The 27,330-nt window shown below is 52.4% G+C and overlaps 1 protein-coding gene across 1 annotated transcript; it reads right to left on the reverse strand.

Moving 5' to 3' along the window:
- Positions 1-617: 617 nt before the first annotated feature.
- On the reverse strand, positions 618-26,815 carry Bace1 (beta-secretase 1). Its single transcript, XM_048343905.1, is given in 10 exon segments — positions 618-3,025; positions 3,626-3,797; positions 4,006-4,155; positions 5,111-5,212; positions 6,158-6,292; positions 6,940-7,077; positions 7,565-7,781; positions 9,066-9,154; positions 26,371-26,562; positions 26,564-26,815. Coding segments are annotated over 10 exon segments (1,527 nt in total). The 5' UTR covers positions 26,654-26,815; the 3' UTR covers positions 618-2,783.
- Between the last annotated feature and the right edge of the window lie 515 nt (positions 26,816-27,330).

The following is a 27,330-nucleotide window of genomic DNA, read 5'->3' on the forward strand; positions in this document are numbered from 1 at the left end:
TTTTATCTTGTAATTTTAGATTTTTCCCTTTCTTCAACTTTGCACCAGCCTTGAGCTACCTGTGCCTCCTAAATATTCAGAAATTGGCATAAAGAATATTATTTCTTGGGGCTGGGAATATGACCTAGTGGCAAGAGCGCTTGCCTCGTATACATGAAGCCCTGGGTTCGATTCCCCAGCACCACATATATAGAAAACGGCCAGAAGGGGCGCTGTGGCTCAAGTGGCAGAGTGCTAGCCTTGAGCAAAAGGAAGCCAGGGACAGTGCTCAGGCCCTGAGTTCAAGGCCCAGGACTGGCCACAAGAAAAAAAAAAAAAGAATATTATTTCTTTCCCCATTACAACCTTTGAAGCTGAAAGAGCAGAGAGAAAAAAATGAGATGAGTAGGAGGCAGAGCTCCCTGTGAAAGGCCCTAGAAAGCCACTTCTGGCGGGAGGCAAGTATTCTGGAGAGTACATGGGAGTGGAGGCCGGATCAGTCAGATACCACGCCGAAGCATTGGGCGTTCTGTTCTTTCTCCCTCTGCTTCTTGGCCTGCAGTGGTAGTGGTTCAAGCTGTGCAGACCAGTGGCCAAGGCCCCAAGCGCAGTGTGTGGAGATGGGACAGTCTCAGGAATAGAATTTAGAAATAGAGATATAGAATACATATTTTTACAAGCAAGAAGCTGTTGTCAAGATCTTTTTTACATTTAGAATTCATAGTTTCAGGGTAGAAATGAAGTAACTGTGACAAGACAAATGCAAGTTTTCTTTAAAGAACAAAACAAGTCACAAACAAACAATAGGAAACAAGAGTTACTAATGTTTGGATTGAGATTTGTGCCCTGGAAAGAGCTAGTTTTCCCCAACATGGGTATAAACTATGAAGCAGAATGTGTCATTTTCCTCCTGCAGCAGTTCTGGGTGATTTACACTGTAAGCTCTGAACTGGAAGCAGCCAGTCTCCAGTCTGTCAGTTTTTAGAATCATGGGGAGTTCCCAGTTAGACAGCACCAAGTGCAGTGGGAATGAAGAGAACAGGATAAAAACTGTGACTCAGTGTTCTTGTTTTATTGGTTTATGGCTTGTGGGCAGCTGGCTTAGACCAGCAACTCCAGAGGCCCTCCTTCCATTTCTCTCTGCCTTGACAGGTCCCTACCTGGAGGCATTGTGCAGACCAGATAGGAACAGGCTATCCAGCAGCTAACTTCCCATTCACACGAGCCACAGTGTTGAACTGACAGAGGAAATGAACGTGGCCCCACGACCTAGCCCAAGAACCAGCCTGGGTACCCATGTACTACAGGGAGTGGGGAGCAGAAAGCAGGATAGGGGGAGAAGGTGGCCTTCATCTGGGAAAGGTAGAGAAGGAAACCAGGAAGCCTTGAGGCTGCTGTTCTTTCTCTAGGTAGCCTTGATACTGGAGACAGTTACCAAGGCAGAAAGCCCTCTAGTCTGTACATTCGTGGTGTAATACTAGCCAGTGTATGGATGCATTAGCCAAATAAGTGGAGGACCATTAGGGAGAGAAAGCAGTGGAACTGCTCAGTACTGGGTTAAAGGTCTTACCACTTGGTACCACTGATCAGAAGAAATCCAGGAAGAGATATAGGCATCAACCTGTACCTGTTGAATGAATTTTCAGGATTCACTAGGATTAGGTAGGAGAGACCTCCTTTCTATAGCCTTAGCACCTCAGCTGCAAAGCTCCAGAGCCATCAGTTGTGTGGAGGAGTGAACCTGTGATCAGGAAGACAGTGTCCAGCCTGCCCTGCTACATTCCACTTGTCCTCCCACAGGGAACCGGGGCTCTGGTGGTTGGGATGTCTCAGTGCCACTATCATACATGGAAGGAAGGGTGTGAGTAGAGACAAGTGGGATTAATAAGGTAGGAATTGGTTACGTGAGCTTCCTGGTGGGTACTTGTCACTGAAGAGAGCTCTTTGGCTTGGGTAAGCCTTCTTGTCATCTCACTCTACCACTAAACACTGGGGGGAGCCACACCATTTTAGGACATGGAGTTGTGTCTTGGAGATGAGGTCTAAAACTGGGGTTGGCAAGTGTTGTGTTCCTGCCTTTCCTAGCTTTTCCTACCAACTGTTCCCTGTGTTTTTATTCTCTCTCCTCCTCTCTTCCTTTCTTTTTTTTGGGGGGGTGGTGGTGGTGGTAACTGTGTTAGAATTCAGGGCCTTGCACTTGCTAGGCAGGTAGGTGCTCTACCGCTGAGCCGTGCCTCCCCCTTCTTCTCTCTCTGACCACCCCCCATAAGTACAAATATTTCATCTCATTGTTCTTCGTTTAATTCAGGAACAGTCTTTGCACCAGTGTAGGCTGTTTCTGCAGGCCCTATCTCTAAAGCAAATAGCAAACTGCATCTTTTGACTTAGGTCAGCAGAAAAGTGAAGTTGGCCCTCTCTCTGCCAGGGTACCACAGAGATACGTACCAGGGTGGCCTGAGCGCGATGCAAGTACTCCCAGACATAAGGAAAGAACACTTTGGGTTGGAAAACCTAAAGGGATGGTGGGCAAAAGTTCAGGACTAAAGGTTTAAGCAGCAGAATTTCCCAAGTGGAGTTTGAGGTGACCGAAAGCATTCCTGCTAGCAGAGTGCTGCTGCTTCCCTCCTGTTTCCTCTGGGTACAAGCCCTGGAATCCCCCTGCGGCCCTTCTCTTCCCTCAAGGCAGAGGCATTTGGTGGGTGGTTGAGGGTCCTGAGGGCCACCTGCGTCTCCCCGACTTGTGACCAAGGTGAACCACCCAGATGTGGTCCCGGGCAATTTCTGTCTTGCGCCTTCGGGCCTCCTCACTTCAGCAGGGAGATGTCATCGGCAAAGTCATCGTGCTGCTGGCGCAGGCAGCGGAGGCAGCGCCACTGGCACACCATGAGGCAGAGTGGCAGCATGAAGAGGGCACAGATGGCAGCCATGACATAGGCTATGGTCATGAGGGTGGACTCGTCTGTCTGTGGAATGTTGTAGCCGCAGTCTTCCATGTCTGGAGTGACAAAAGGGCCTTCAACTGCCGCTGTCCTGAACTCATCGTGCACTGGGGAGAGGGCAGAGAGGAGGCGAGCTGTCATTGTCACACAACAGAAAGAACTTCCTGATGGCGACACTCCAAACCAAGTATGCCCTTGTAAGCTGCTTGGTCACCCCTCTGCAGCCAGAGGGGCAGGCAAGGAAAGCAGTGTCGGGTGGGTGACCTGTCTCTCCCAGGGGCATTGATGCAGCCACCCTTCCCCGTTTACCCATCCTGTAGTAAGATACCTAAGAGGCCTTCCAAGTTAATAAGCTAGCCCAAGCTAGCCCTTCACACCCATAGCAAACTCACCTGCCACTGTGCAAGTCCAGCTGTGAACCCTGCCACCTCTGCTAGCATTCATCCTCCCTGTGGGGTAGCTAAAGGCTCAGCTTCCTGCCTCTCCATCTAGGGCTTGTCAATGCCTCAGCCTCCCCTAACGCTCTAGGTTTGCCCCAGGGCTTCAGGAGCCAGGCAGGGGCACCAGAACAGATGATACAAAAGGCAGGCACTGACACCAGCTTTGCATATGGTGTGCATGTACTACTACCTCCCAAACAGATGGGATCAAGGTAGCCTACCCGCAGAGTATGGATAGACTGGCCCCATGATCCCTGGTGCTCTTACCATGGCAAGCACTGACGGCAAAGCCAATTCGTTTTCGGGCCCGATCAAAGACAACATAGAAGCCCTCCATGATGACGGCCCCCATGACAGTGCCTGTAGAGGACTGGGAGATGGCAAACTTGTAGCAGTCGTCCTGGGACGTGGCCACATCCTCCACTGGCCGCAGGTATTGCTAGGAGAAGAAGAGTGCATGGTCAGAGGGTGGCCACCTCATTCCACCCTTCACCCCACCTCTGCCCACCAGGGCCATTCCTGAGCCCCGAGGGCTTGGGTTTCCCAAGACCCCTTTACCACTGGCCCTCCTTGTCTATTTTGTCTTCCAAGTCTGGAGAGGCCACCCGGGCTTGCCGTCCCCACGCGTGCCCATGGGTGGTGCGTACCTGTGGAAGGATGGTGATGCGGAAAGACTGATTGGTGACCTCACCCATGAGGTAGAGTGAGATGACTGGGAAGATGTTCCATGGGGTGGTGCCTGCTTGCCAGCATACCAGCTGCTCCCCTAGCCAAAACCCATCCGGGAACTTCTCTGTCTGTGTCAGGGAGAAATAGATGACTAGTCACCTGCCTGTCACCATTTCACCGCTTAGTTTTCATATAACATTGACCGGCCTCTTAATTTGCTTTACATATTTCCAGGGAAATACCCAAAGTAAGGAAGGTGAACTCTGTAACCCAGGAGCCAGGGACAGAGAGCAGGAGGAATTTGTACCAGGACAGTCAGGTGTATGTATGGTACACACCTGTAATCTCAGCACTCAGGAAGCTGAGGCCAAAGGGTCATGAGTGTACAGCTAGCCTGGGCTAGATAGTGAGACTCTGACAAAACAAGACAAAAACAACCATTTTGTCCTAGGGGGACACCATACATTGTACTCACCATACATTGAGACTCATAAAGAACAGTTTTTCGCTTTTTTGGGGGCAGGGGGGGGGGTGGTGGTGTTTTGGCACCAGTACTGGAGTTTGAGTTGAGTGACTTGAACTTGCTTGGCCGTCACTCTACCTCTGGAGGCATCTTCCAGCCTATTTTTTTTTGCTGGTTAATTGGAGGAGTCTTGTTTGTTTGTTTTTTGCCAGTCCTGGGGCTTGGACTCAGGGCCTGAGCACTGTCCCTGGCTTCTTTTTGCTCAAGGCTAGCACTCTGCCACTTGAGCCACAGCGCCACTTCTGGCCATTTTCTGTATATGTGGTGCTAGGGAATCGAACCCAGGGCCTCATGTATATGAGGCAGGCACTCTTGCCACTAGGCCATATCCCCAGCCCCATGGAGGAGTCTTGTGACTTTTCTGCCTAGGCTGGCTTTCAGACTATCATCCTCCATGTCTCAGCCTCCCAAATAGTTAGGATTGTAGGTATGAACCGCTGGCGCCCAGCTGCAAGAATAGGTTTTCAAGTGAAAGCATCTTGGCTCTTGCAAGGAACGTGACTGTCGCCAACTCCTCTGCCACCGTGCCATCCCTGTCCCCACACGCTTAGTCCACTGACCGAGGAGGCTGCCTTGATGGACTTGACTGCAGCTTCAAACACTTTCTTGGGCAAACGCAGGTTGGTGGTGCCACTGTCCACAATACTCTTGTCATAGTTGTACTAAAGAAGAGAGGAGAGGGTGAGAAGAGCTTTTTTGAGGATGCCCCACTCTGAGGAGAGTTGGAGCATGAGCCTCGCTGCTTGTCGTCCTGCCTGGGTTGGCTTCTTTTTTTTTTTTGGCCAGTCCTGGGCCTTGGACTCAGGGCCTGAGTACTGTCCCTGGCTTCTTCCCGCTCAAGGCTAGCACTCTGCCACTTGAGCCACAGCGCCGCTTCTGGCCGTTTTCTGTATATGTGGTGCTGGGGAATCGAACCTAGGGCCTCGTGTATCCGAGGCAGGCACTCTTGCCACTAGGCTATATCCCCAGCCCTGGGTTGGCTTCTTGGCTTTGCCTCTGCGAACCTCCTTGTGCAAGTTACTTAACAACTCTGTGCCTCCGTTTCCTCATCTCCAAAATGAGGCTCTTAGGAGTCCCTACCTCAAAGGTTATTGTGAGGACTAAATAATGAGAATGGTCCCTGGCAGCTAGGAGGCACTCAGTAAATGTTAACTCTTAGCTAGGGTGGGCAGGCATTATTCGGTTCTAGAATATGGATACCTGGAAAGTGCTCCTTTTCTGATCTATCGTGCATAAGAGTCTAGGGAAGGAGACCCAAATGGTTTAGCTGGCACTCCTTGGATACTGCCACCCTCGGGGATTAACACTTTGAACTTTAATCTTTTCCACAGTCCCTGAAGGAATTGTTTTCACCAGTTTTTGAGATGAGGAAATCGGCCCAGAGGGCACATAGCTTGTAAAGAGCAGAGCTAGACTCCAATTCAGGTCTTTGTGACTCCATCCTGCCCGATAAATGGCTTCCCTAGGCCACGAAGCACCACCAGCCCGTCAGGCTTAATGTGACCATTCCATTCCAGCTTCTGGGCACAGCCCCAGCTTCCTTCACTTCCTCACTGTGATGCCTCCCCTTTCCCTCCCCCCCGCCAGCTCCCCCACGGGGCTCTTACCTCCTTGCAGTCCATTTTCAGGTCTTGTCCGTTGATTTCCACCCGCACAATGATCACCTCATAATACCATTCCCGCCGGATGGGTGTGTACCAGAGGCTGCCCGTGTACAGCGAATGGTCGATGCCCCCAATGATCTAAGGGAAGAAAGAGCTCGCAGCCGTGTCCTGCCCCAGAGATAGAGCAGCCCGTGTGCAGACCTAGCAATAAGTTCCGTCATTTCTGCCCACGAAGGCCCTTTACACATCATTGTTTTCACCTTCCGACTTCTAATCAAATCATGCCCTCAAGTGACTTACAGTTTCTTAAGTGTGTTTGAGGGAAGAGACTGTCCAGGATTTTTAATTATTTGTTTCAGAGTTCCATAGCCCTTGATATAAGTTATTTAAAACCTACACTGGCACAATAAATGTTGAATGAATTATTATGTACTTCTGTTATAAGTTTGATTTTTCTCTGCCTGTTGAATCTTTCACTATTGTCTTAGTCAATAAATAGACTTAAATTCCTTACATCTTTGCCTTCTGACTATCAGACTGAAAAATCGTTAATTTAGTAGGTCTTACTCTCATTTCCGTTGAATTTTTCCTAATCCATTTCTGACTTTTCCCTCAAGTGCCTTGAGGGAGATCAAATGCAAGGAAGAAAAGAGTGGGGACCAAGTAGAGATGGCTTCTCTTGACATTAAGGGGGGAGCCAAGAGCGCCATGACACCGAGGAAGGCAAGCACATGGATGCCATCTCTTCTGATGTCAGGGCCTTGCCTCCCTCGGGACATACTCACCATGCTCCCTCCAACTGAGGCAAGCACCTCAGACTGGTTGAGGGGGAAGCCCGTGCCACAGAGCTGCAGGGAGAAGAGGTTGGGAACGTGGGTCTGCTTCACCAAGGAATCGAAAAAGGGCTCCAGGGAGTCGTCAGGCTGTGGCGGAAAGAGACAAGGAGTGAGTCCTTTTGTGGAGGTCCTGACGAATGAGGCCAGATTCCTCCCTTGTGTTGGAGGGCGTAAGCAAAACGGGAGTGTTCGTTAGAAAGGCTACCTTGAGATACTAAGCTCTGGCAGAGAGAGAGACAGAGAAGGGGGGCGAGGGAGGGAGAGAGAGAGCGCCAGCACACTGGCAATGCACACGGGAAAATACAGGACCATAGTCTTTCTTCCCCATAACCTAATGTACTTTAGATTTACAAGGCCTTTTAAAGATCCTAAGATATATAGAAATCATGATCTAATCATTCCAGCGCCTGTCACAGCTGCTCTCAAGACGGCCATCCTAGCTCTGTTCAATAATCCTGCCATCTCACGTGTTTTCCTCTTAGCCCACTTCCTCTCTTTCTCCCAGTCCCTCCCCTTGTCCCACGCGGTGTGCAGGGTGCAGACCCTGAGGAGGGCCAGGCCTTGTTCTCCTTACCCTGGCAATCTCAGCATATGCCAGTCCCAGGATGCCCTCCCAGTTGGAGCCATTGATGAAGAATTTATCCGATTCAGTGATGGCAGCGATGTTGGCACGCACAGTGACGTTGGGACCATGAGGGATGCTCACCAGGTCGGTGCCCAGCTCCCCCTCCCACTTGCCCTGGGTGTAGGGCACATATACACCCTTCCGGAGGTCCCGGTACGTGCTGGACCTGTGGAGAGTAAGCAGAGATCTGTGGGTGCCAACCCACAACAGGCCTAGGGATCCAGGATCAAACCTACCTCCCAATGCCAACATCCCCCAGGGCGTCCTAGAGTCTGCTCCGTTTCCCAGAACAGAATGTAAGATGACCTTGCGAGAGGAGGGGGGTGGGGGAACTGGTGCTGGGGCTTGCTCTCCTGTCTGTAGCTCATATTCCTGGGTCTGGAGCTCAGGCCTGGGAAGAACAAGCTGGGCTTTGTGCATTGTGCCTGCTGCTCCTGCACGGACAGCTCGCTGGACATCTCTTCCTCCCCCACTGCAGCAAGCTCCCGGAGAAAAGGAGCCATTGACGGTCATGTTGCCTTGGGGCCTGGTGGTGCCACCCGAGTGGTGGCGAATGTACCAGGCAGGGCAAAGATGGAAGAGATTCGCACAGGCATCGGACCAGAGCAGGGAGGTGTTGCGTTCCTCGTGGGAAAGCACACTCATCCAAGTGGCACGCCCCTCACCTGGGCCTGGGCGGGGGCTAGGGCGGGACTGGGAGGAAGGCCGAGTCTGGTCCTGCCCTCTCTCCCCTCCCCAACTGTTTCCTTAGCTAAGGATGTTCAAGATTCAAGGCAAAGGGCTCAAAGAAGGCAAGACATGGGGAACGGGTTCACACCTTCCTGGAAGTGCAAGGTGCTCACGTTCTGTCACACACAGATCCCTCAGATGTGAAGACAACCTCTCACCACCTTGCTGTCCTGATTTTATGCCTAGAGGGCCTTCCAGATCACCCCTCCCCGCCTCTCCTACCTAAAAACCCACGGGAACCCACCCTGCCTCCAGCTGTTGGTACTCAGTGGTCCACAGAAGAGACATTGGACACGAGAGCCCTCCCAGAGGGTTAGGAGAAGATTCTTTCCTTCACATCCTTGGATGATTAGAAGCCACCTGGATGGGGTGGCCCCTGGGTAAAAGCAGAGCAAAGGGAGCTCCTTGCTGTAGCCTGTTCAGCCTCGACTCTGCCGCTGGTGTCAGAAAACTGCAAGCCCCCGAGAAGACGTGAGTCCCCGTCGTGTGCACAGGCAGAGTGCCCTGGGAGGCGTGGGGCAGCTGGCTCTTCTTCATCCCCTCTCGTGGGAGGCTGCCCACCACTGTGCTATGGGTCCTCCAACCCTTCTCACTCCGGCTGGCTGCTTTTTCCTTCCACTTTCCCAGCAGGGCCACAGGACCTGCGATCTCACCCCCTCCCCCGTCTCCTGTCGGGAAAGACTCTTCCCCACCGGGGCTCCCCACCGCCGCCGTGACTCACAGCTGTCTCTGGTAGTAGCGATGCAGGAAAGGGTGAGGGGCTGCGCCCACTGCAAAGTTACTGCTGCCTGTGTCCACCAGGATGTTGAGCTATCAGAAAGGAGAGAAGAGTATAAACAGACAGACAGCTTTGGACTCACCAGCCTGCTGGGCCTGTCCCCCACAGCCATAATCTCCTCTTGGAGTGTCCTGCGATGCAGGGCTGCTCAGGCCGGCACCTGCTGGGCCACAGCCACAACTCTGGGTCTTCTGCCCTTGGCATGGCCTCAGAACTTCATGTCTGCTTCTGTCTCCGGAATCCTAACATTTTCTATCACTGGAGCCTGTGTGTGTGTGTGTGTGTGTGTGTGTGTGTGTGTGTGTGTGTGTGTGTGTCTGTGTGTCTGTGTCTGTGTGTGTGTCTGTGTGTCTGTGTGTGTGTGTCTGTGTGTCTCTAACCATCAGGTTGTTGCTTTTTTTTTTTTTTTTTTTGGTCAGTTGTAGGGCTTGAACTTGGGGCCTGGGCGCTCTCCCTGAGCTCTTTATCAAAGTGATAATACACTTTCACTTTGAGTCACGGCTCCATTTCTGATTTTTGAGTGGTTAATTGGAGATAAAGAGACTCATGGGGACCTTTCTGCCCCAGGCTGGCTTTGAACCATGATCTTTCGATCTCAAACTCCTGAGTAGCCAGGGTTACTCAGGTGTGAGCCATCAGCCTCAGCCCTTTGTGGAGATGACAGAGTCTATCTTCCCCTTCTTTCCTGGCTTTTCCATGAAGAGGCTTGCTGCGTTCCCTCCAGCTCAGAAGAGAGAGTCTGGGCGCAGGTGGAGTTGTGGGGGCCAGGATGGCTCGTGAGGCACCTGTGTGACCTGCCCACCAGAATGTGGGATCTCAGCGATGTGGGCCACCGTTAGACATTCTGGAGAGCCAGGAGCCCCATACCATGTCCTGGCGAAACCCCATCTCGACAGCACTTGTTTCGGCTGTTTTCTCTGTGGTCCTTGCTGAGGTCCTCCCAGCATCTCTTCTGACTTGTTCCCCTTCCTCCTCCTCTAACTATGTCTGTAATGAGATTAGAAAGGCAACTTGGAAGGACGGTTTTGCCTTCTAATTCCAGTCCATGGTTGCTTGGCTATGCTGCTTTGGGCCAGTGGCAGCACACTATAGCCTGGTAGAGCAGGCTTGGTCAACTCTCAGTGGCCAGGAAGAGGCTCAGTTCCCAACATTCCTTCAAGGACACCCCCCTCCCCCAATTACCTAACTTCCCCCTGCTCGGCTCCACCTCCTACAGGTACTACTCCCAGGAGCACCAAGCTGGGGACCACGCCTTCAACACGTGGGGGACAATTCAAAACGACACAAGCCGTGTTTCTTTACCCTGTCAGTGCCCATAAACCTTCACCTCAGAGAGGCAGGTTTGAGTCTGGGAGCTCTTTATCCTCATATTTAGTCACCTCATAGATAAACTGTTTTTTTTTTCTCATTAAATAAAGATTTTATTTTTAATAGAATTTAGGATCCAGTAGAGAAATACAAAAGCAATTATACATTCGATGGAAGTTTAACACCAAAAAATATCATGGAAAAAGAAATTAGGAATTAGGTGGGGTGTTGGTGGCTCATATCTTTGACCTTCTAAAGATGGAGGATTGAGGTTCTAAGTCAGCCCAGGCAGGAAAGTCCATGAGAATCTTATCTTCAAGTAACCACCAAAAAATAGGAAGTGGAGCACCAACCTTGAGCACAAAAAGCTAAAAGACAGTGCCCAGGTCCTGAGTTCAAATCCCAGTTCTGGTGAGTGCACATTAAGAGAGGGGGGAAGGAGAGAGAGAGGACAGGGAGAAGAGGAGAGGGAGAAGAAGGAGGAGGAGGAGAAGAAAATAGGGAGGATGATATTTAGAGTAACAGGGATAAAGGTAAAGTTTAGGACAGGTGGACAAAAAAGTCTGAGCTGTAGCTTGAAAGCAAAAGAATACACTGTGTGTTGAGTGAAAAAAAACACACAGATCACTTTGGTTGACGTACAGGATATACTTATCATAGATAAACTTTTGCAAAGCTTGTCACTTTAGTGACAGGCCTACTGTACAGAAGACACAACGGGCCTGCCAATGGCCTGGCCCTCCCTTAGCCCTCCGCTGCATCTCTGTGAGCAAAACAAGGCGGGTCCTGGCCTCCGAAAGCCCACCGTCTGTGTCTCAGATCTCTGGAGCCTCCGCTCTGACCTAGGGCCTTCCTTTCTGTCCCCTTGCCTCAGTGCACGGAAGTCAGCAGCCAGCCTCCGGCCCTGTCACCTTGAGCAGGTCACTGTGCTGCTTTCTGTCCTGTCTGCCAGCTCCTCCGCTCTCGCTGCAGGGCCTGTGCGGCTGCACTGGCCACTCCCCCAGTGCCTGCTCGCGCTTCCTGGCCGCCCTCCTGTCCCCAAAGACCCCTGGGCCCTGGCTGCCAACCCTCCCCAAGCCTGCACTCCTGGCCCCGGTCCCATTGCCTCCCTTCCCCCCTCTCCACCGCTCCTCCGGTCCCTCTCCCAGGTCTCTGGGCAGCCACCAGCTCCAGCTGCTGGGTTTTCAGAGAAAATCGATAGGGCTGGGAGGCTCCGTGGGTCTGATTTCAATCAACTAGGTTAATGATTTAAAAAAGCTTCCCCTTCCCCTCCCTAGACCCCTTTTCCCTAGCACCGGGAGGGGCCTCCTCGGCTGCTACTGGACTTCAAAGAAAGAAGGCCTCACCACACCGTCCCTGCAGCCCGGTGAGAGCCAGGCGCTGCCTGCAGTGTGTGTAACTGGCCAGCTCTACCAAATATGGCCGTGCCTTTACAGTGGCATGGAGCCTTTGGGGGGCGGGGGTGGAATCCTGCTGCCCCCTCCCTGTGCCCCCTCTCCTCTCTGCAAGCTTGGGCTTCTCTCCCCAGGTACTCCTGTTGCCCTTCCAGCCCAGTCCTCTTTCCTCTGGCCTTCCTTCTCCCACCCCCAAAGAGGCCAAACCCAGGAAAGAACAAGCTGTCTGGCTCCCATCCCTGGTTTCAGGCTCTCGCTGCCCTCTGCTTCAGCCTGTCTGTACCCCACCACAAAATGGGAGACCAGAGTAAACACCGAGATTCCCTCCCAGGAAATGTCTGAAGCTGAGAAGTGACTGCTGTCCTTCAGCGTTTCCATGGGAACCTCCTAGCAGCCCCTCTCCGGCTCACAACGCAGCGGCCTGGGCCGCGCACGGGGCTTGCTCATCGCGGAACGTGGCCCTCGGGAGCCCGGAGATAGGAATATGCACAGAAACCTCACCTCCTAGTTTCCCAGGCTGGGGCCATTCAGGGGGACCCCTACACAACCCCTCATCTGCATTTGCGGCTGCCCCCGCTACTACCCTCAGCAGTCTCTCCAGGCTCAGGCCTCTGTTTCCATCTAGAATCAGGAGTCTGGCCTCCTCCACTTTCAGGTCCTTCCTTCCTTCCTTCCTTCCTTCCTTCCTTCCTTCCTTCCTTCCTTCCTCCCTCCCCTCCCTCCCTCCCTCCCTCCCTCCCTCCCTCCCTTCCATTTTCTGGCAGTACTGGGGTTAGAGCTCAGGCTCTTGTAGGAACTCTATCACTTCAGTCTTACCCCACTTTTTGCTTTTCAGGTTATTTTTTTTCAGATAGGGTCTTGCTTTTTGCCCAGGGCCAGCCTTGAATGAGATCCTCTCACTTATACCTCCAGCATAGTTGGGATGATAGAGGCAGGCAGCAGCACCATGACTGCTTTGTTTGGTTGAGATGAGATATGAATACCTTTATGCCTAGCTTGGTGACAAACCAAGATTCTCCCAAGTGGCTCGGGTTACAAGCAGGAGCCTCTGTTCCCCGTACACCTGACTAGTAATGATTAATTTTCTTTCAGGTATATCCTGCCCCCTCCCCTCAGTACCACCAAACTGGATTCTTCCCATTGGCATTTACAAAGGCTTGAATTTCTTCATTAAAAAAAAAAAAAAAACAACGGCAGCAGCAATCACAAAAAACCTTTCCTTCCCCTCACACCCGCCTCCAGTGCCCTTCTCTCCTTCCCCTCCACAACCCAAGCTCTCAGCCAAGCTGTCTTCATTTCTTCACCTCCCACTCATTCCTCAACCTATTCTAAAACTGGGTTTGCCAAGATCCCTCTACTAGCAAGCAGCCCTTACTAGAGTTCACCGTGATTTCATGTCCCCCACTGCGAGTCGGTCTCCACCCCACCTCTCACTTCTCCCCTTCTCATAGGTTCACATCCCAGCCTGGCCTTAGCTTCCCCCCTTTTCACTCTCCTTGAGCACCTCCCCCGGAGCCCCAAGACCTTAAACTTCTAAGGCTCATCCTTTCCTTCCCTCCAAGCACCTCAAAGCCAGATTCTCCGCCACTGTCCTGCCCAGGTCCCCGGCCCAGTGAGTGACGTCAGCGCCCCATCTGTTGGGTGGGCAGCAACTTCAGCGACATCTTCACACCCTCCTCTTCGCATCCCGGACAATCCGCCTCCTCCCGAGTACCCGCAGGCCTCGGTGTCCTCCAAACTCTGCCCCCCTGGGCGGGCCCAGCTCGCCCAGCCTCCATTTGTCCTCGTTCCCCCCCACCCCACCCCACCCCACCCCAGCTTCCTCCTCCACCAACCGCCGGGGCCTCATTTCACTTCCTTAACACCTGTGTTCTCTACAGACGAAGCTGCGCGCGCGCTCTCTGCCTGGACCACCCTCCGTTCACTTGGATTGTGCCTGCTCATCCCTCCTCCTTCAGTCTGAGCCGAAAGGGGGCTTCCTGGAGGACAAAGCCTAGGTCCCATTCCCTTATTCACAGCTCCCCGCTCGGATGCTCACCCCCCTTTACATGGCATTTTTAAATTCCTGGAGTGGTCCCAGAGGGCATGTACCACAGTGCTTGGAAATAAGTTTTTCTTGAATGGATGACTGCCTAGGGAAGAGAGGAGGTGGGAGAGCTTTACCCTGTTCGTAGTGGTGGGTGTGCTCCAGTGGTTGTAGGCTGTAGGAATAGCGCCAGCTCACACCTGGCCCCCCCCCCCCAGGCCCCCACAAGGGAGGTGGTAAGCAGGCTGCCTCTGGTCGTTGCAGCCATCTTCCTGGTCCCCTGGCTCAGGCAGACCCACAAGTCAGATGCCCAGGAGGCTGTGGCCCGGGGTCAGGGCTAGGTCAGTGCCAATCACTTAATAAACAAATGTGCCCCCCGGGGGCCCGGAGGGCAGAGCTAACAAGCCCCACAGGGAACGGCACACCTGCCCTGCCTCATGCTCTGTGATCAGCCATAGCTTTCGGAGAGTGAAATAGGTATGGAGCCTGAGGAGCAGTTTGTTCCCCCCGCATTCTCATACCAGTCTTGACCCCAACTTTCTCCAGCAGACAGAGCTAGTTCGGATCCCTCTGGATGAGAATAACACTTCAGCAGGCATCTTTCCTGCTTTGAAGAGTCTTCCGTGACTAATCTAGGCTGGGCATTGGGGCACAGGGTGTAGATTGGTGGGCACGACACTTGCTTAAATTGAGGAGCCAGACTTTGAAGTCAGGCCCCACTTTACCACGCGGACCCCACTTTACCACGTGAACCTGAGATAAGCAGGCCCTGTGAGCAAACCCAGGACAAGCTTATTAGGGCCCAGCCGGTCAAGAACTCTAAGCGCTGGGAATGCTTAACTCTAACCGCCCCCAGAATGCCTCGAGCCCTGAGCCTCGAGCCCTGAGCCAATCAGATTTGAACCCGTGTCCTAATCTTGCTTGCTTGAACACCGGATGGCTGTAACTTTGTTTTTTGTCTTGCTTGAACATCTGATGGCTGTAACTTTGTTTTTTGCCTTTATAAGCCCTGTGTAATCGCAGCTCGGGGCTTCCTCCTAACCTCCGCTGTGTCGGGTGGGTAGGATGAGGCCCGAGTTGCAGCTCGCCTGAATAAAGTCTTGCCTTGCTTTTGCATTTCGGAACGTCTGAGTCTCGGTGGCCTTCTTGGTGGTCGTTTCGCCACTTGGCATAACAAAATGAACAGGACACCCTCAAACACAAGGAGGTACTGCCCTCTTGGAACCCTGCCCTGAGGTCCTATGTAACTGCTCAGCCTGGCTTCCTTGAGGTTGAATGACTTCAGAGCCAGAAGCCCGGCAGACCTGGCTCAGTCCCGCCCCGGCTGGCCCGCCAGCTCAACAGCCACGTCAGTGGGCTCAAGTGGAAGGCCCACGAGCCGACCACAGAGTCCTGACGAGTGGCTGGGCCTAAGCCACTGTATTTTGGCATCGTTCGTTACCCAATTTCGGGTAACTGACACAGACTCCATGAATTAGGTCCTAAGACCCTTGACCTTGGGGACAGCTGATCAGCCGTAGGCCAGCCAGGATCACCACCTGCAGTCACCCTGCCGCTTGTAAAGTTTCCTAGGAGGTTCGTGACCTCACCCGTGGAGTGTTGCTTATGATTTTCCTTTGCCTGGAATGTTCTCTTCCTGTGTGCCCTATTCCCTGTCTCCCTCCCTCCCTTCTTCCCTCTTTCTCTCCCTTCCTATAGTATTGATACTTGAACTCAGGGCCTGGGTGCTGTCTGTTAGTTTTTTTTTGCTCAAGGCTAGCACTCTACCACTTGACCCCACTAATGGTTTTTTGGTGGTTAGAGATTCTAGTCTCCAAAGTCTCATGGACTTTCCCTGTCTGGGCTGAATTCAAAGCAAACTCTTAGCTCTCTGAGTAGTTAGGATTATAGACACAAGCCATCTACCTGCACCTGGCTTCCTGCTTGGTTAAACAGCCAGAGTCTCCTGAGTCTCATCTTGATGCCTCAGGCAAGCTCCTCAGTGGCCCCTAGGCTTTTCTGGCTAGCCCTTTCCCAAGCCTGAATCCCTCATTCAATGTCATCTGTCTGTGCCCTCCCTTGGAGCCTTCAGGGAGGGGAGCCCTTGGCATTCTTACCTAATTTCCCCTAACTGCAGTAGGTGAGTAGGTGCTCCACACTGGTTTTTCTTAATTGACAGTAATTGCCTCACGTTCTCTATTTGGCTCCCAATGAGCCTACAGACACTGGCTATTAATTCTCAGCCCCAGGGCCCTTGCAGGGGTGATTCTCAAACTGGCACTTTGCATGGCCACTGGGCACAGTCACCATGACAACTGATACCTTCCAAACTCAAGCCCAGTAACCGATGTCTGCCTGAAGCCCTTTGGTTCTTAAAGCCCCGGGAGTCAGTTCCGAGTCAGTTCCATCTGCTTTCCTAAGGAGATTTGCCCAGTCTGGAGCTGGTCCAAGGCTAAGAGAAGGGGCAAGAAAGGACATGGGGAGCCAAAAGGCAGCATCTGGGAGTGGCTTATGGCCAACAGCAGGTCCTGCCTGTTACTGAGACCAGGATTGGGCCTTGTCCAGGTTCCTCCACCTTGAACCAAACAGCTGACCCTAGGCAAATAGGCTCCCTTTCCCAAATGCGTCCTCTACCTTTCACTTCTTCAGGCTGCAGCTGGGACCGGAGAACAAGGCAGGGTCCCTGGTACCACTCACACCTCCCCCCACAGTGTACCCCCACCAGACAATCTAAGGAATCACAAAGTAGCTGGGTCACCCTAAGCCAAACTTACTCCCTCTTTTAGCCAGGCTGTTCCTTTTCTTCCCAACCCCCATGCCAGCCCAAGTACCACTTATCAGTGCTTAGAGTTCAGATGAGATGATGGATGGGGACATTTGAAAACTGTCATGCATGCTCTTAACACATCCAAGACAATTTTTTATTTTAAGGGGTAGAGGAGCAGCTGGGCATCATGCATGCTAACCTAGTATTCTCTACCACTGAGCACCACCTTGTGCACAGCTGCCCTGCTGACTTCTGAGGCCTTTTTTTTTCTTTTGTGGGAGGAGGGAATTGCTGGTCCTGGGGTAGAACCTGGGCACTGTCTCTGAGCTTTTTATGCTTAAGGCTAGCATTCTACCACTTGAGCCACAGCTCCACTTCTGGTTTTTTGGTAGTTAATGGGAGCTCAAAGTCTCACAGACTTTCTTGCCCAGGCTGGCTTTGAACTGTGAGCCTCAGATCTCAGCTTCCTGAGTAGCTAGGATTACAGGTGTCAGCATCGACATTCTGGACTCTACCAGGCAAAACCTCTATCTGTAAGGCATTACAGGAGCTACTAGCTACCTTATCAGCTACCTTCTCCTTATCAGACAGTAAGTCCTTCCTGCTGTCTTACTTGGTCCCACTCCAAGTGAGACTGGCTTTCATCTTGTCGTGGCGTACCCCAGTGGAAAATGAAGCAGATCTCTGGCCTCTGCCTGACTGCCCCCACGGTACCTGGGCTTGTCACACAGGAACTCGGGCCTCCTGGGGGAACAGTATCTCCCCAGGCTCTGGAAAGGGAGAGGTGGTGGTGTTTATTAGTCCTGTGAGAGGACTTCCGGGCTGGACACGACGCAGATACAGAGGGCAGCAGAGGAGACAAACCACAGGGTGAAGGCAGGTCGGGCGGCCCGACGCTGGCCTGAGGAAGTCAGAGCTGGGTTAGCACGCCACGGCTTTGGCAGTGTCTGCTGGGGGAGAAAGGGACCCAGAAGTCTCCACTTCCTGTGTCCAAATGCCCCTGGGATGAAGATACAGAGGCTCCTCAAAACACCCACCCCACTCTCAGGAAGCACCTGGCGGGTTATACCTGCGTGGGAAACCCCTGTGAATGCCTGACTCCTCCCCACCTGCGTGGGACCCCTGTGAATGCCTGACTCCTCCCCAGACCTTTCCGCTGCCCAGGTGAGAGAGAGAGAGAGAGAGAGAGAGAGGAGAGAGAGAGAGAGAGAGAGAGAGAGAGAGAGAGAGAGAGATGGGGGAGGGGCTTCCAGTAGAAAAAAACGTTGTCAGAGATGGGAAGTCTGTCTTCTTCCTGGATTATCCACCAGGTTTCTGCTTGGCTCTTTATTGGAGATGCTCCAGGAGGGCCTGACCTTCTACTCTGGTAAGCGGTAAACCTCCCCTGAGCTGGAGAGGCAGCAGAGAAGCATGGGAAAGGACAGAGGGGCCCAATCAGCAGCCTGCTTGCCACACAAAGCCCAGCCAGCTAGGAAGGCAACTTGGACAGCTGGAATCGTTGCCTGCTTTGCCTAGTTAGGAGAATGGCTCTTTGACTTCGATGATATTTTTTTTAACCTAAAAGTCCACAGTGTAAAATAATAAAGAGGAGGATCAAGACAGATAAGAGGATGGAGGACTCAGTGATAGAAAGAGATCTTTGCTGGCTCATGTTTCTTTTGACCTTCCCTTTTGCCTTGGAGAACTCTTGCCACTACTCTGCGAGGCAGTTTAGAATCTGTGCCAGTTGCTGGTGGCTCTCGCCTGTCATCCTAGCTACTCAGGAGGCTGAGATATGAGGATCGGGATGGAACATTAGCCTGGGCAGGAAAGTCTGTGAGACTGTTATCTCCAGTTAAGTCACAGAAAAAGCCAGAAGTAGCACTGTGACACAAGTGGTAGAGTGCTAGCCTTGAGCAAAAGGAGCTCAGGGACACAGCCCAGGCCCCGAGTTCAAGTCCCAGGACTGGCAAAAACAAAAAAACCCAAGAAAGAAAGAAATCATTATGGTTCACACCTGTAATCCTAGCTACTCAGGAGTCTGAGATCTGAGGATCATAATTCCAAGCCAGCCTGGGCAGGAAAGCTCACGAGACTCCTCTCTTCAATAAACTACTCAGAAAAGGGCTGGGAATATGGCCTAGTGGCAAGAGTGCTTGCCTCGTATACATGAAGCCCTGGGTTCAGTTCCCCAGCACCACATATACAGAGAATGGCCAGAAGTGGCGCTGTGGCTCAAGTGGCAGAGTGCTAACCTTGAGCAAAAAGAAGCCAGGGACAGTGCTCAGGCCCTGAGTCCAAGGCCCAGGACTGGCAAAAAAAAAAAAAAAAACCCAAAACAAATAAACTACTCAGAAAAAGCTGGAAGTAATGCCATGGCTCCAAGTAGTTGAGTGCTAGCCTTGAGCAAAATGAAGCTCAGGGACAGTGCCCAGACCCTGAGTTCAAGCCCCAGGACCAACCAACACACACACACACACACACACACACACACACACACACACACGTACACATACACACACGTACACATACACGGGAGGGGCAGGGGTAAGAAATACCACTTCTTGGGTTGAGATCCTGAGCCTCGTGGCTTTAATTCTCTGGCGGTGTACCTGCTTCCTTGCCTAGACTCATTATTCTTTCTCTAACCATTTTCCTCTTTTAGCTCTCCATTCTCTTACAGAACAAGTTTATTAGCTAATTTGACTTCTACAACCGCCATGGTGGGTAACTTCCAAATCTATGTTTCCCATCCTAAGTGCCCTCCTGGTACCATGGCCAGCCTCACAGGTAGCAGCCTGTAGGTAGTGTTAGTGATACGCACCGGAACCCTAGAATGGAAGAAGTGATCACAAGGTCTCTGAGACTCACAACTAAAGCTTCAGTTAAGATTAAAATAGCCGGGCTGGGGATATGGCCTAGTGGCAAGAGTGCTTGCCTCGTATACATGAAGCCCTACGTTCAATTCCTCAGCACCACATATATACAAAATGGCCAGAAGTGGCGCTGTGGCTCAAGTGGCAGAGTACTAGCCTTGAGCAAAAAGAAGCCAGGGACAGTGCTCAGGCCCTGAGTTCAAGCCCCACGACTGGCAAAAAAAAAAAAAAAAAAAAGATTAAAATAGCCTACCAAGGTCAAGGCCTTTCACAAGAAGGCTATGAGACCCCCCCCCCACTCAATATTTCAAGAAAGATTTTATTTAACGACAAGTTGGGGTCAACAACAAAGATCTAGGAACAAGGTATCTTTAGCTTACCAAAAGAAAGCCTTAGACTTCAGAACCCAACCTATCTCAACCTCACCTAGGACCCCTAAGCAAGAATCTGAAGAGCTATGCTAGCCTTCCACCACAAGCCCCAGTGTCAACCAATGTCTAGGACTGTAAACGTGGTATTAGAAACTGCAGTCTAAAGAATGAAACTTCAGCTCAGTTCTTCTAGCAAGTAACTTTGGGCAAGACAAATCTTTTTTTTTTTTTTTGTCAGTCATGGGTTTGAACTCTGGGCCTGGGCATTGTCCTTGAGCTCTTCAGCTCAAGGCTAGCACTCTACCACTTGAGCCACAGTGCTACTTCTGGTTTTCTGGTGGTCATTTGGAGATAAGAGTCTCATGGACTTTCCTGCCCAGGCTGGCTTTGAACTGTGATCCTCAGATCCCAGCCTTCTGAGTAGCTAGGATTACAGATGTAAGCCACCGGCGCCCAACCAATTAAATATTTCTAAGCCAGAATTCTTTCTTTCTGGGGCTGGGGATATGGCCTAGTGGCAAGAGTGCTTGACTCATATACATGAGGCCCTGGGTTCAATTCCCCAACACCACATATATAGAAAATGGCCAGAAGTGGCTGTGGCTCAAGTGGCAGAGTGCTAGCCTTGAGCAAAAAGAAGCCAGGGACAGTGCTCAGGCCCTGAGTCCAAGCCCCAGGACTGGCAAAAAAAAAAAAAAAAGAATTCTTTCTTTCTTTCTTCCTTTCTTTTTTTTTTTTTTTTTTTTTTTTTGCCAGTCTTGGGCCTTGAACTCAGGGCACCGTCCTTGGCTTTTTTTGCTCAAGGCTAGCACTCTACCACTTGAGCCACGGTGGCCACTTCTGGTTTTTTCTATGTGTGTGGTGCTGAGGAATTGAACCCAGGGCTTCATGTATGCTAGGCAAGTACTCTACCACTAGGCCACATTCCCAGCCCTAAGCCATATTTTTTAATTACCAAAAGACATATGACAAATACCTTAATCCTTATAATTACAGCAAAAAATAAATGCAGAACTTGTAAATTATAGTGTGCTTTAAACGCTTACTCCATGCTGGGCCTTGGTTGCTCATACCTGTAATCCTAGCTACTTAGGAAGCTGAGATCTAAGAATCCTGGCTCATCATTAGTCTGAGGAAAGTCTATGAGACCAATCTTCAATTAACCAGTAAAAAGCCAGAGGTAGAGCTGTGGCTCAGGTGGTAGAGCACCAGCCTGGAAATGCTAAGGGACAGCACCCAGGCCCTGAGTTCAAGCTCTAGTACGGGTGTGTGCGCATGCGTGCACACGCACACACAGACACAGAGCTTGCTCCTTTTGATATGTTCCCAGACACCCACAAGTCAGAGACTAAACAAGAGGCCATCTCCTCACCCTTCTCTCTCACCCCTTAAATCTCATCAGAGGCCAAGAAAGACTGAACTGAGCTGTGAACTCCGGCACCCAGTGAAACCTGTCCGCCTCTCTGCCCTCTCTGTCACCTCCTGCATTTGGATTCCTTGTCTCACGCGCAGGATTATTTAAGTCCTCCTCCACACTGAAGTCATGTTCCTCCACCCAAAATTAGATGCCACCATCCGTCTTCTCATATCTACTAGGGCTCCTGACGGCTTCCAGAATAAGACCCAAACTCTACCCCGCCACAACTACAACTTCCAGCCTCTTTCTCATCGCCGCTCACGGGAAGGCATGCCCTCCCACATCTTTCTCCATGCAGCGCAGCTTTCTCAGCATCTTTCAAAGCCAGAGTCAAATACCAAGGCTGTACAGGAAATACTTCCTTTCCAAGCAAGCCTGTATCCTCTCGGAATGTGCAGGTTTACAGAATGAGAATGCATCGAAGCAGAAGTAGCTGGGAGCTGGAGGCTCACACTTATAACCCTAGCCACTCAGAAGGCCGAGATCTGAGGTCCACACTTTTGAAGCCGGTCTGGGCAATACACATTTGTGAGACTCTTCTCTCCAACTAGCCAGCAAAAAGCCAGAAATGGAGGCGCAACTCAAATGGTGAAAAAACTAAGGGAAGGTGCAAGGTCCTGGGTCCAAACTGTAGTACCAGTAATCACACACACACACACACACACACACACACACACACACACACACACGTGCCTCTCCAAGCACTTCCAAGAACTATTGCTCTTGGGAAACAGGTGCGCCTGATTTGGAATGATTGTTGTGTTTGTGTATTTGTATGTCTATGTCTCACATCAAACGGTGGGCTTGCCAAGGGCTAAGACTATGTTATTATTTTTTTTTCTTTTTTTTTTTTTTTTTGGCCAGTCCTGGGGCTTGGACTCAGGGCCTGAGCACTGTCCCTGGCTTCTTCCCGCTCAAGGCTAGCACTCTGCCACTTGAGCCACAGCGCCGCTTCTGGCCGTTTTCTGTATATGTGGTGCTGGGGAATCGAACCTAGGGCCTCGTGTATCCGAGGCAGGCACTCTTGCCACTAGGCTATATCCCCAGCCCTATGTTATTATTTATTATCTTTCTCTCCTTTTTAAAAAAATCTTTCTCTTCTATACACAATAGGTCTCAATAACTATTTGTTATCCTGAATTGACTATTTCCAAATTTCATTAATAACACATATATTATTACTCTGTGTTGGCTCAGTGATGCTCATGTTATCCTAAGATGATATCCTTTTTTTTTTTCTTAAATTTTTATTGTCAAACTGAGGTACAGAGAGGGTACACTTTCATACGTTAGGCATTGGATACATTTCTTGTACTGTTTGTTACCTCCTCCCTCATTCCCCTCTCCCCCCACAAGATGATATCCTTTTAAATGAAAAGAATAAAAATACTGTCTCTAGGAATTCTACTTCAACATTTACAACTGCCCATCAGCAGTTTTGCTTAGATCTCTTGCAATTTATTCACTTACCCACAGTTGGTTTTTTTTTTGTGTGTGTGTGTGCCAGCACTTGGGGTACTTGAACTCAAGGTCTTGCAAGCTGTAGCCTGGTTTTTGTTTGTTTTTTTTTTCCACTCAAGGCTGACATTCTACCACTTGAGCCACAGTTCCATGTCCAGCTTTTTTCTGGTTAATTGGAGATTAGAGCCTTAAAGCTGGTTTGAAACCTTGACCCTCATATCTCAGCCTCCTGAATAGCAAGGATAATAGGCTCATCCAACATTTTTGAGAAAAATATTTTAAGCTTGACAATGTCATAGCTGTTAGAATATGATTCTCCCCTCACTTTTTTTTTTCTTGCAATGCTAGGAATTGAACCCAGACCCTTCTGCATACAAGGCATGCACCCTCCACTGAGCTTCATTTCCAGCCCTACAAACTTGAAGTTTTATGTGGGAACCCAAATCAGTGATAACACATCATAGCCACTGTTGTAAGAGGGTGCAAGCAGGTGTCAGGGGAGAATGGAAGAGGGACCCTCGGGATAAGCTATGCCCCAGCAAGACAACAGCACAGTAGGAAGAACAAGGAGACAGGCTCTCAGCTCATTTGGCCGTCTCCTGATCAACTACTTAACCCATGTATTCTACTGGAAGCTGAATACCAACTGTATGCATATGTATATGGCAGGACCGCCGTGACGAACAAAAGAAAACACATAGAATGCATAAAACCAACTTTGCATCTACTTGGAACAAACCAGTAAATCAGTCCTATTATACTCACCTGCCAACTTTTCCATTCCATCAGTAGCCATCCACCATCCCCCCCCCCCCCCCCCCCCACTCAGACTCTCCTAGGAAGTCTTCCTCGTCCTTCACACAAGCGTCACAGGTCCTGCCTTGGAACATTGCTCACACCCTCATCCTCCCTTTCCTGTCTGTCTTATCACAATCTCACACCTGGATTGGCCCAACAGAGCCTTCAGCCGCCCAGATCTCTCTATCCCATTCTTCCTGTAATTCCTAAGAGATGGCTTTCTTTCATTTCTTTCCCCAGTACAAATGAATTCAATGTTTGCCTCATTAGCTGAAGACCAAAGTCCAAACCTTATAGCTTGACATTTAAGGCTTTGGGCAATTTAGCTCTATTTTGTTTACCCAAATGTATTTGTTCTCAGCATAAAGCTGTAATATTAACTGGTCTGGCTTTCTCCTGTCTCTTGAACAAACATACACGAGCCCAACCACACACAACTTATTCTCTCATTCAGTATGGCCTCGCCTCGTCTATGAAGGGAGGGTGGGAAGACCAGAAGAGTGCAATTACAGTAGAGAGGAATCGGAGCCGCCATCTCCTAACCACCCCTCAGACCCTGGCTCAGGGCACACCTCCTCCCTGAAGCCTTCCCAGGTGAACTCATTACCTCCAGAATACTTGAAACACTCATCCCTCACCCTCACCCCTTGTGCTTCCACAGCTCAGCTCCAGAAGCGTTCCCAGAGACTCCTGGGGGCTAGTGGGGACTAGAGAACGTAAGCGCTCAGCAGGTTTTCATGGTAAGGACCTACAGACAATCCCTTTCATTATTATTGTCTATGTGGGGCACCACTGGCTCACACCTGTCATCCTAGCTACTTAGGAGACTGAGATCCGAGGATCAAGCCCAGACAGGAAAGTCTGTGAGACTCTTGTCTCCAATTAACAACTAAAAAGTCAGAAGCGGAGCTGTGTGACTCAAGAGGTAGAGCACCAGTCTTGAGTGAAAAAGCTAAGGGCCAGCACCTGGGCCCTGAGTTCAAGCCCCAGTATTGAGTATTGACTCTCTCTCTCTCTCTCTCTCTCTCTCTCTCTCTCACACACACACACACACACACACACAGAGTTATTACAGCTCTGGGTGACCTTGACCCTTGACCCTTACTTTCATTGCCATGCTAAGGTCCTTAGGTTTGACATTTGTGGATCAGCCCCCAAACATAAACTGGCTGCCTACATTTTCTTTGTTTCTCATGTGATGCCTCCAACCAGGTAGGGAGAAAGAGCGCCGCCCTTCTTACACATTGCTAGGGACTGAATCCAAGGTGGGCAGACAGCTCACAGAACAGAAACTGGCTGGCATAGGCTGCCAACAGGAGCCTCACGCGGTCCACAGAAGAGCTGGGCCGAGGGCTGGCAGGCACTGGCTCTTAGGGTGATGTGCCATCTCCAGGCCCCTTCTCTTGCTTCTAGAAAGAGCACAGAGCACACTCTGCCAGGTGCGGGGCTGAGAATCGGGAAGTACAGTAGTGGGTCCCCAGTTCCCATGGGTCAAACAGGGAGCTTCAGCCATCCGGATGTTTACACCTCATTGGAGAGCACCGAAGAAGTTGAAGCCGCCAGACCAGTCAAGGAGAAAGTGAGGTAATACTTCCCTGACGGTCAGTTATGTTCAAGGTGCTTGCACCTACAAGATTTCACGGAATCTCCTCGAGGGAGCTAGCGTCCCATTCGCAGCCTCAGGGGGGTTACATAAGTTACCTTAGGGCCACACTACTGGGAAAAGGGAAAGCTATTGGGGCTACTGGCTAACCTGGACATTCCTAGTCTTCTTGGCTCAGCAGCAGGGCAAGCCCAGAATATCCTGAGATATGTCATGTGCAGTCTGTGCGGTTGCACTAACAGTGAGGAGAGTAGATCTGTCTCCACACGGCTCCCGCTCCCAGACAATCCTCAGCATCGTGTTTGCCCGGGGCCTGCACAGAATCCATGCTACTTCTGGAAAGTTAGTAGGGAAGAGGAGGGGGAATGGGGTGCTCAATATACATGGCTCCTGGATAGCGCGCTCCTCCTAGGTCTGGCTTTCTACACCTTCCATGGACAAGCTTTGTGGATGGACATGACACACATCCGGGGGTGGCTCACAGAGATGTCCAGGATCAGATTCAAGGTGACACGAACCGGCCTGGACAGACCCACAGTGCCTGGTGTACAGACTCCCCCACAGAGGAGGCAGATGCTCACCGACGCCAGCCAGGCACCCCGCATGCAGGGCCACGCCGGCCCACCCTCCCGAAGCCAGGTGGGCAGGTGAGGGCCCCACGCAACCTTCACCACCTTGACGGTGGTGGGGAGGGCTGGGAGGAGTGGACGGGTGTTTTCTCCATCACTGCCAGGCCCTTTGCCACCGCAGGGACCCCACTCCTGAAAGGAATGGGGTGTTCCTTTCCTACAGTTCTTTTTCCCCACAGGCTCAATTCAGTTCTGGCTGTGTGTGGAGGCACGGGTGGGGGAGGGGATGGAGTGCAGAATGCCCGGGGTGGGGGAGGGCCTGGGGATAAGGGAGGAAAGGAGAGTTGGTGGCCAGCAGCTAGAGGGTGACAGATGGGAGAGTCAAGAATTGGCCAGCATGAGAGAGACTGACACCTGTTAGCGCCCCCCGAGGCCCCTTCCCTAACTCAGGAGACCCCACGGAACGGCTTCAGTCCCCTGTCCCCCAGTCTGCACCGAGGGGACCCGTGCAGAGTGGCAGGGAGGTGAGGGTGGCTTGGCCTCGGGGATGGGGAGTCCGCGAGGAGAGGGGAAAGGGACCGGCCAGGAGGAACGGCCTGGGGGGGGGTCCCCGGAGGAGTCCCCCCCCTTAGCTGCTGCCTCCGGGGCCTGTCCCCCAGTGTCCCCAGGAAGGAGGGCTGCGCCGGCCCCATCCCCTTACCGTCTGCGGGGGGCTGCCCACGGTCATCTCCACGTAGTAGCCTTGGCCGGATTTGCCCCTCAGGTTGTCCACCATCTCCACAAAGCTGCCCCTGGGCCCGGGCTCCTCGCGCTCCTCGTCGGTGTCCCGGGGCAGCCGCAGCCCCAGCGGAGCCCCGGCCAGGCCGCTGCGCAGGGGCAGGCGGATGCCGCCGCGCGGGGTGCGCGGGGGTGCGCGGGGTGCCGGGGGCCGGCAGGACGCCCCAGCCCACCCACAGCAGGAGCCAGGGCAGGGCCGGGGCCATGGTGCGCCCGGGCCTGGTGGGCGCGCGCCTGCCCCGAGTCCCGGCGCTGGTGGCTGGGCTCAGGAGACGGGGCCCGGAGGCATGGGGGACCCCCCCGCCCCCCACGATCTCCCGGGTCCCTGCGCCGAGTCGACTTCGCTCGCGGGGGGCCCAGCGGAAGCGAAGCGGGCCGGAGAAATCCGCAGCGCGCGCGGCGCGGGCGAGCAGGGCGCGGCGGGCACCGGGGGGACCCCGCGGGTTACAGCGGGGCCGGGGCGGCCGGCCGCGGCGGGGGGCTCGGGGCCCCCGGGGGGCTGGGAGGGGCGGCCATGGCCGCGGGGCGCCCGGCTGCGTCCTCGGTCCTCCCCGCGGGGTCGCCGGGCTCCGGCGGCTCAGGCCACCGCCACCGCCGCCGCCGCCACCCCGCTCCGGCTCCGGCTCCCAGGCGGCCCGGGGAGGCGGAAAGACTGGCGGCGGCGGCTGTCAAAGCCCGGGGTTCTCGCGCGTCCCTGGCGTCGCTGGGAAGTGTAGTCTTCCCGGGGCTTCCGGAGCTGGAGAGGGGTCTGGGATGCCCTCTGCCGAGCCGGAGTCCGCCCTGCAGGCCCCCCCTCCCCCGCTCCACCCGGGCGGCGGGCGGGGGGCGGGGGGGAGGGGGCGCGGCGCCCCGCGCACCTGCCGGCCCCGCCCGCGGCCACACC

The sequence above is a fragment of the Perognathus longimembris genome, chromosome 3 (genome assembly GCF_023159225.1).
Source record: "Perognathus longimembris pacificus isolate PPM17 chromosome 3, ASM2315922v1, whole genome shotgun sequence".
NCBI lineage: Eukaryota > Metazoa > Chordata > Mammalia > Rodentia > Heteromyidae > Perognathus > Perognathus longimembris.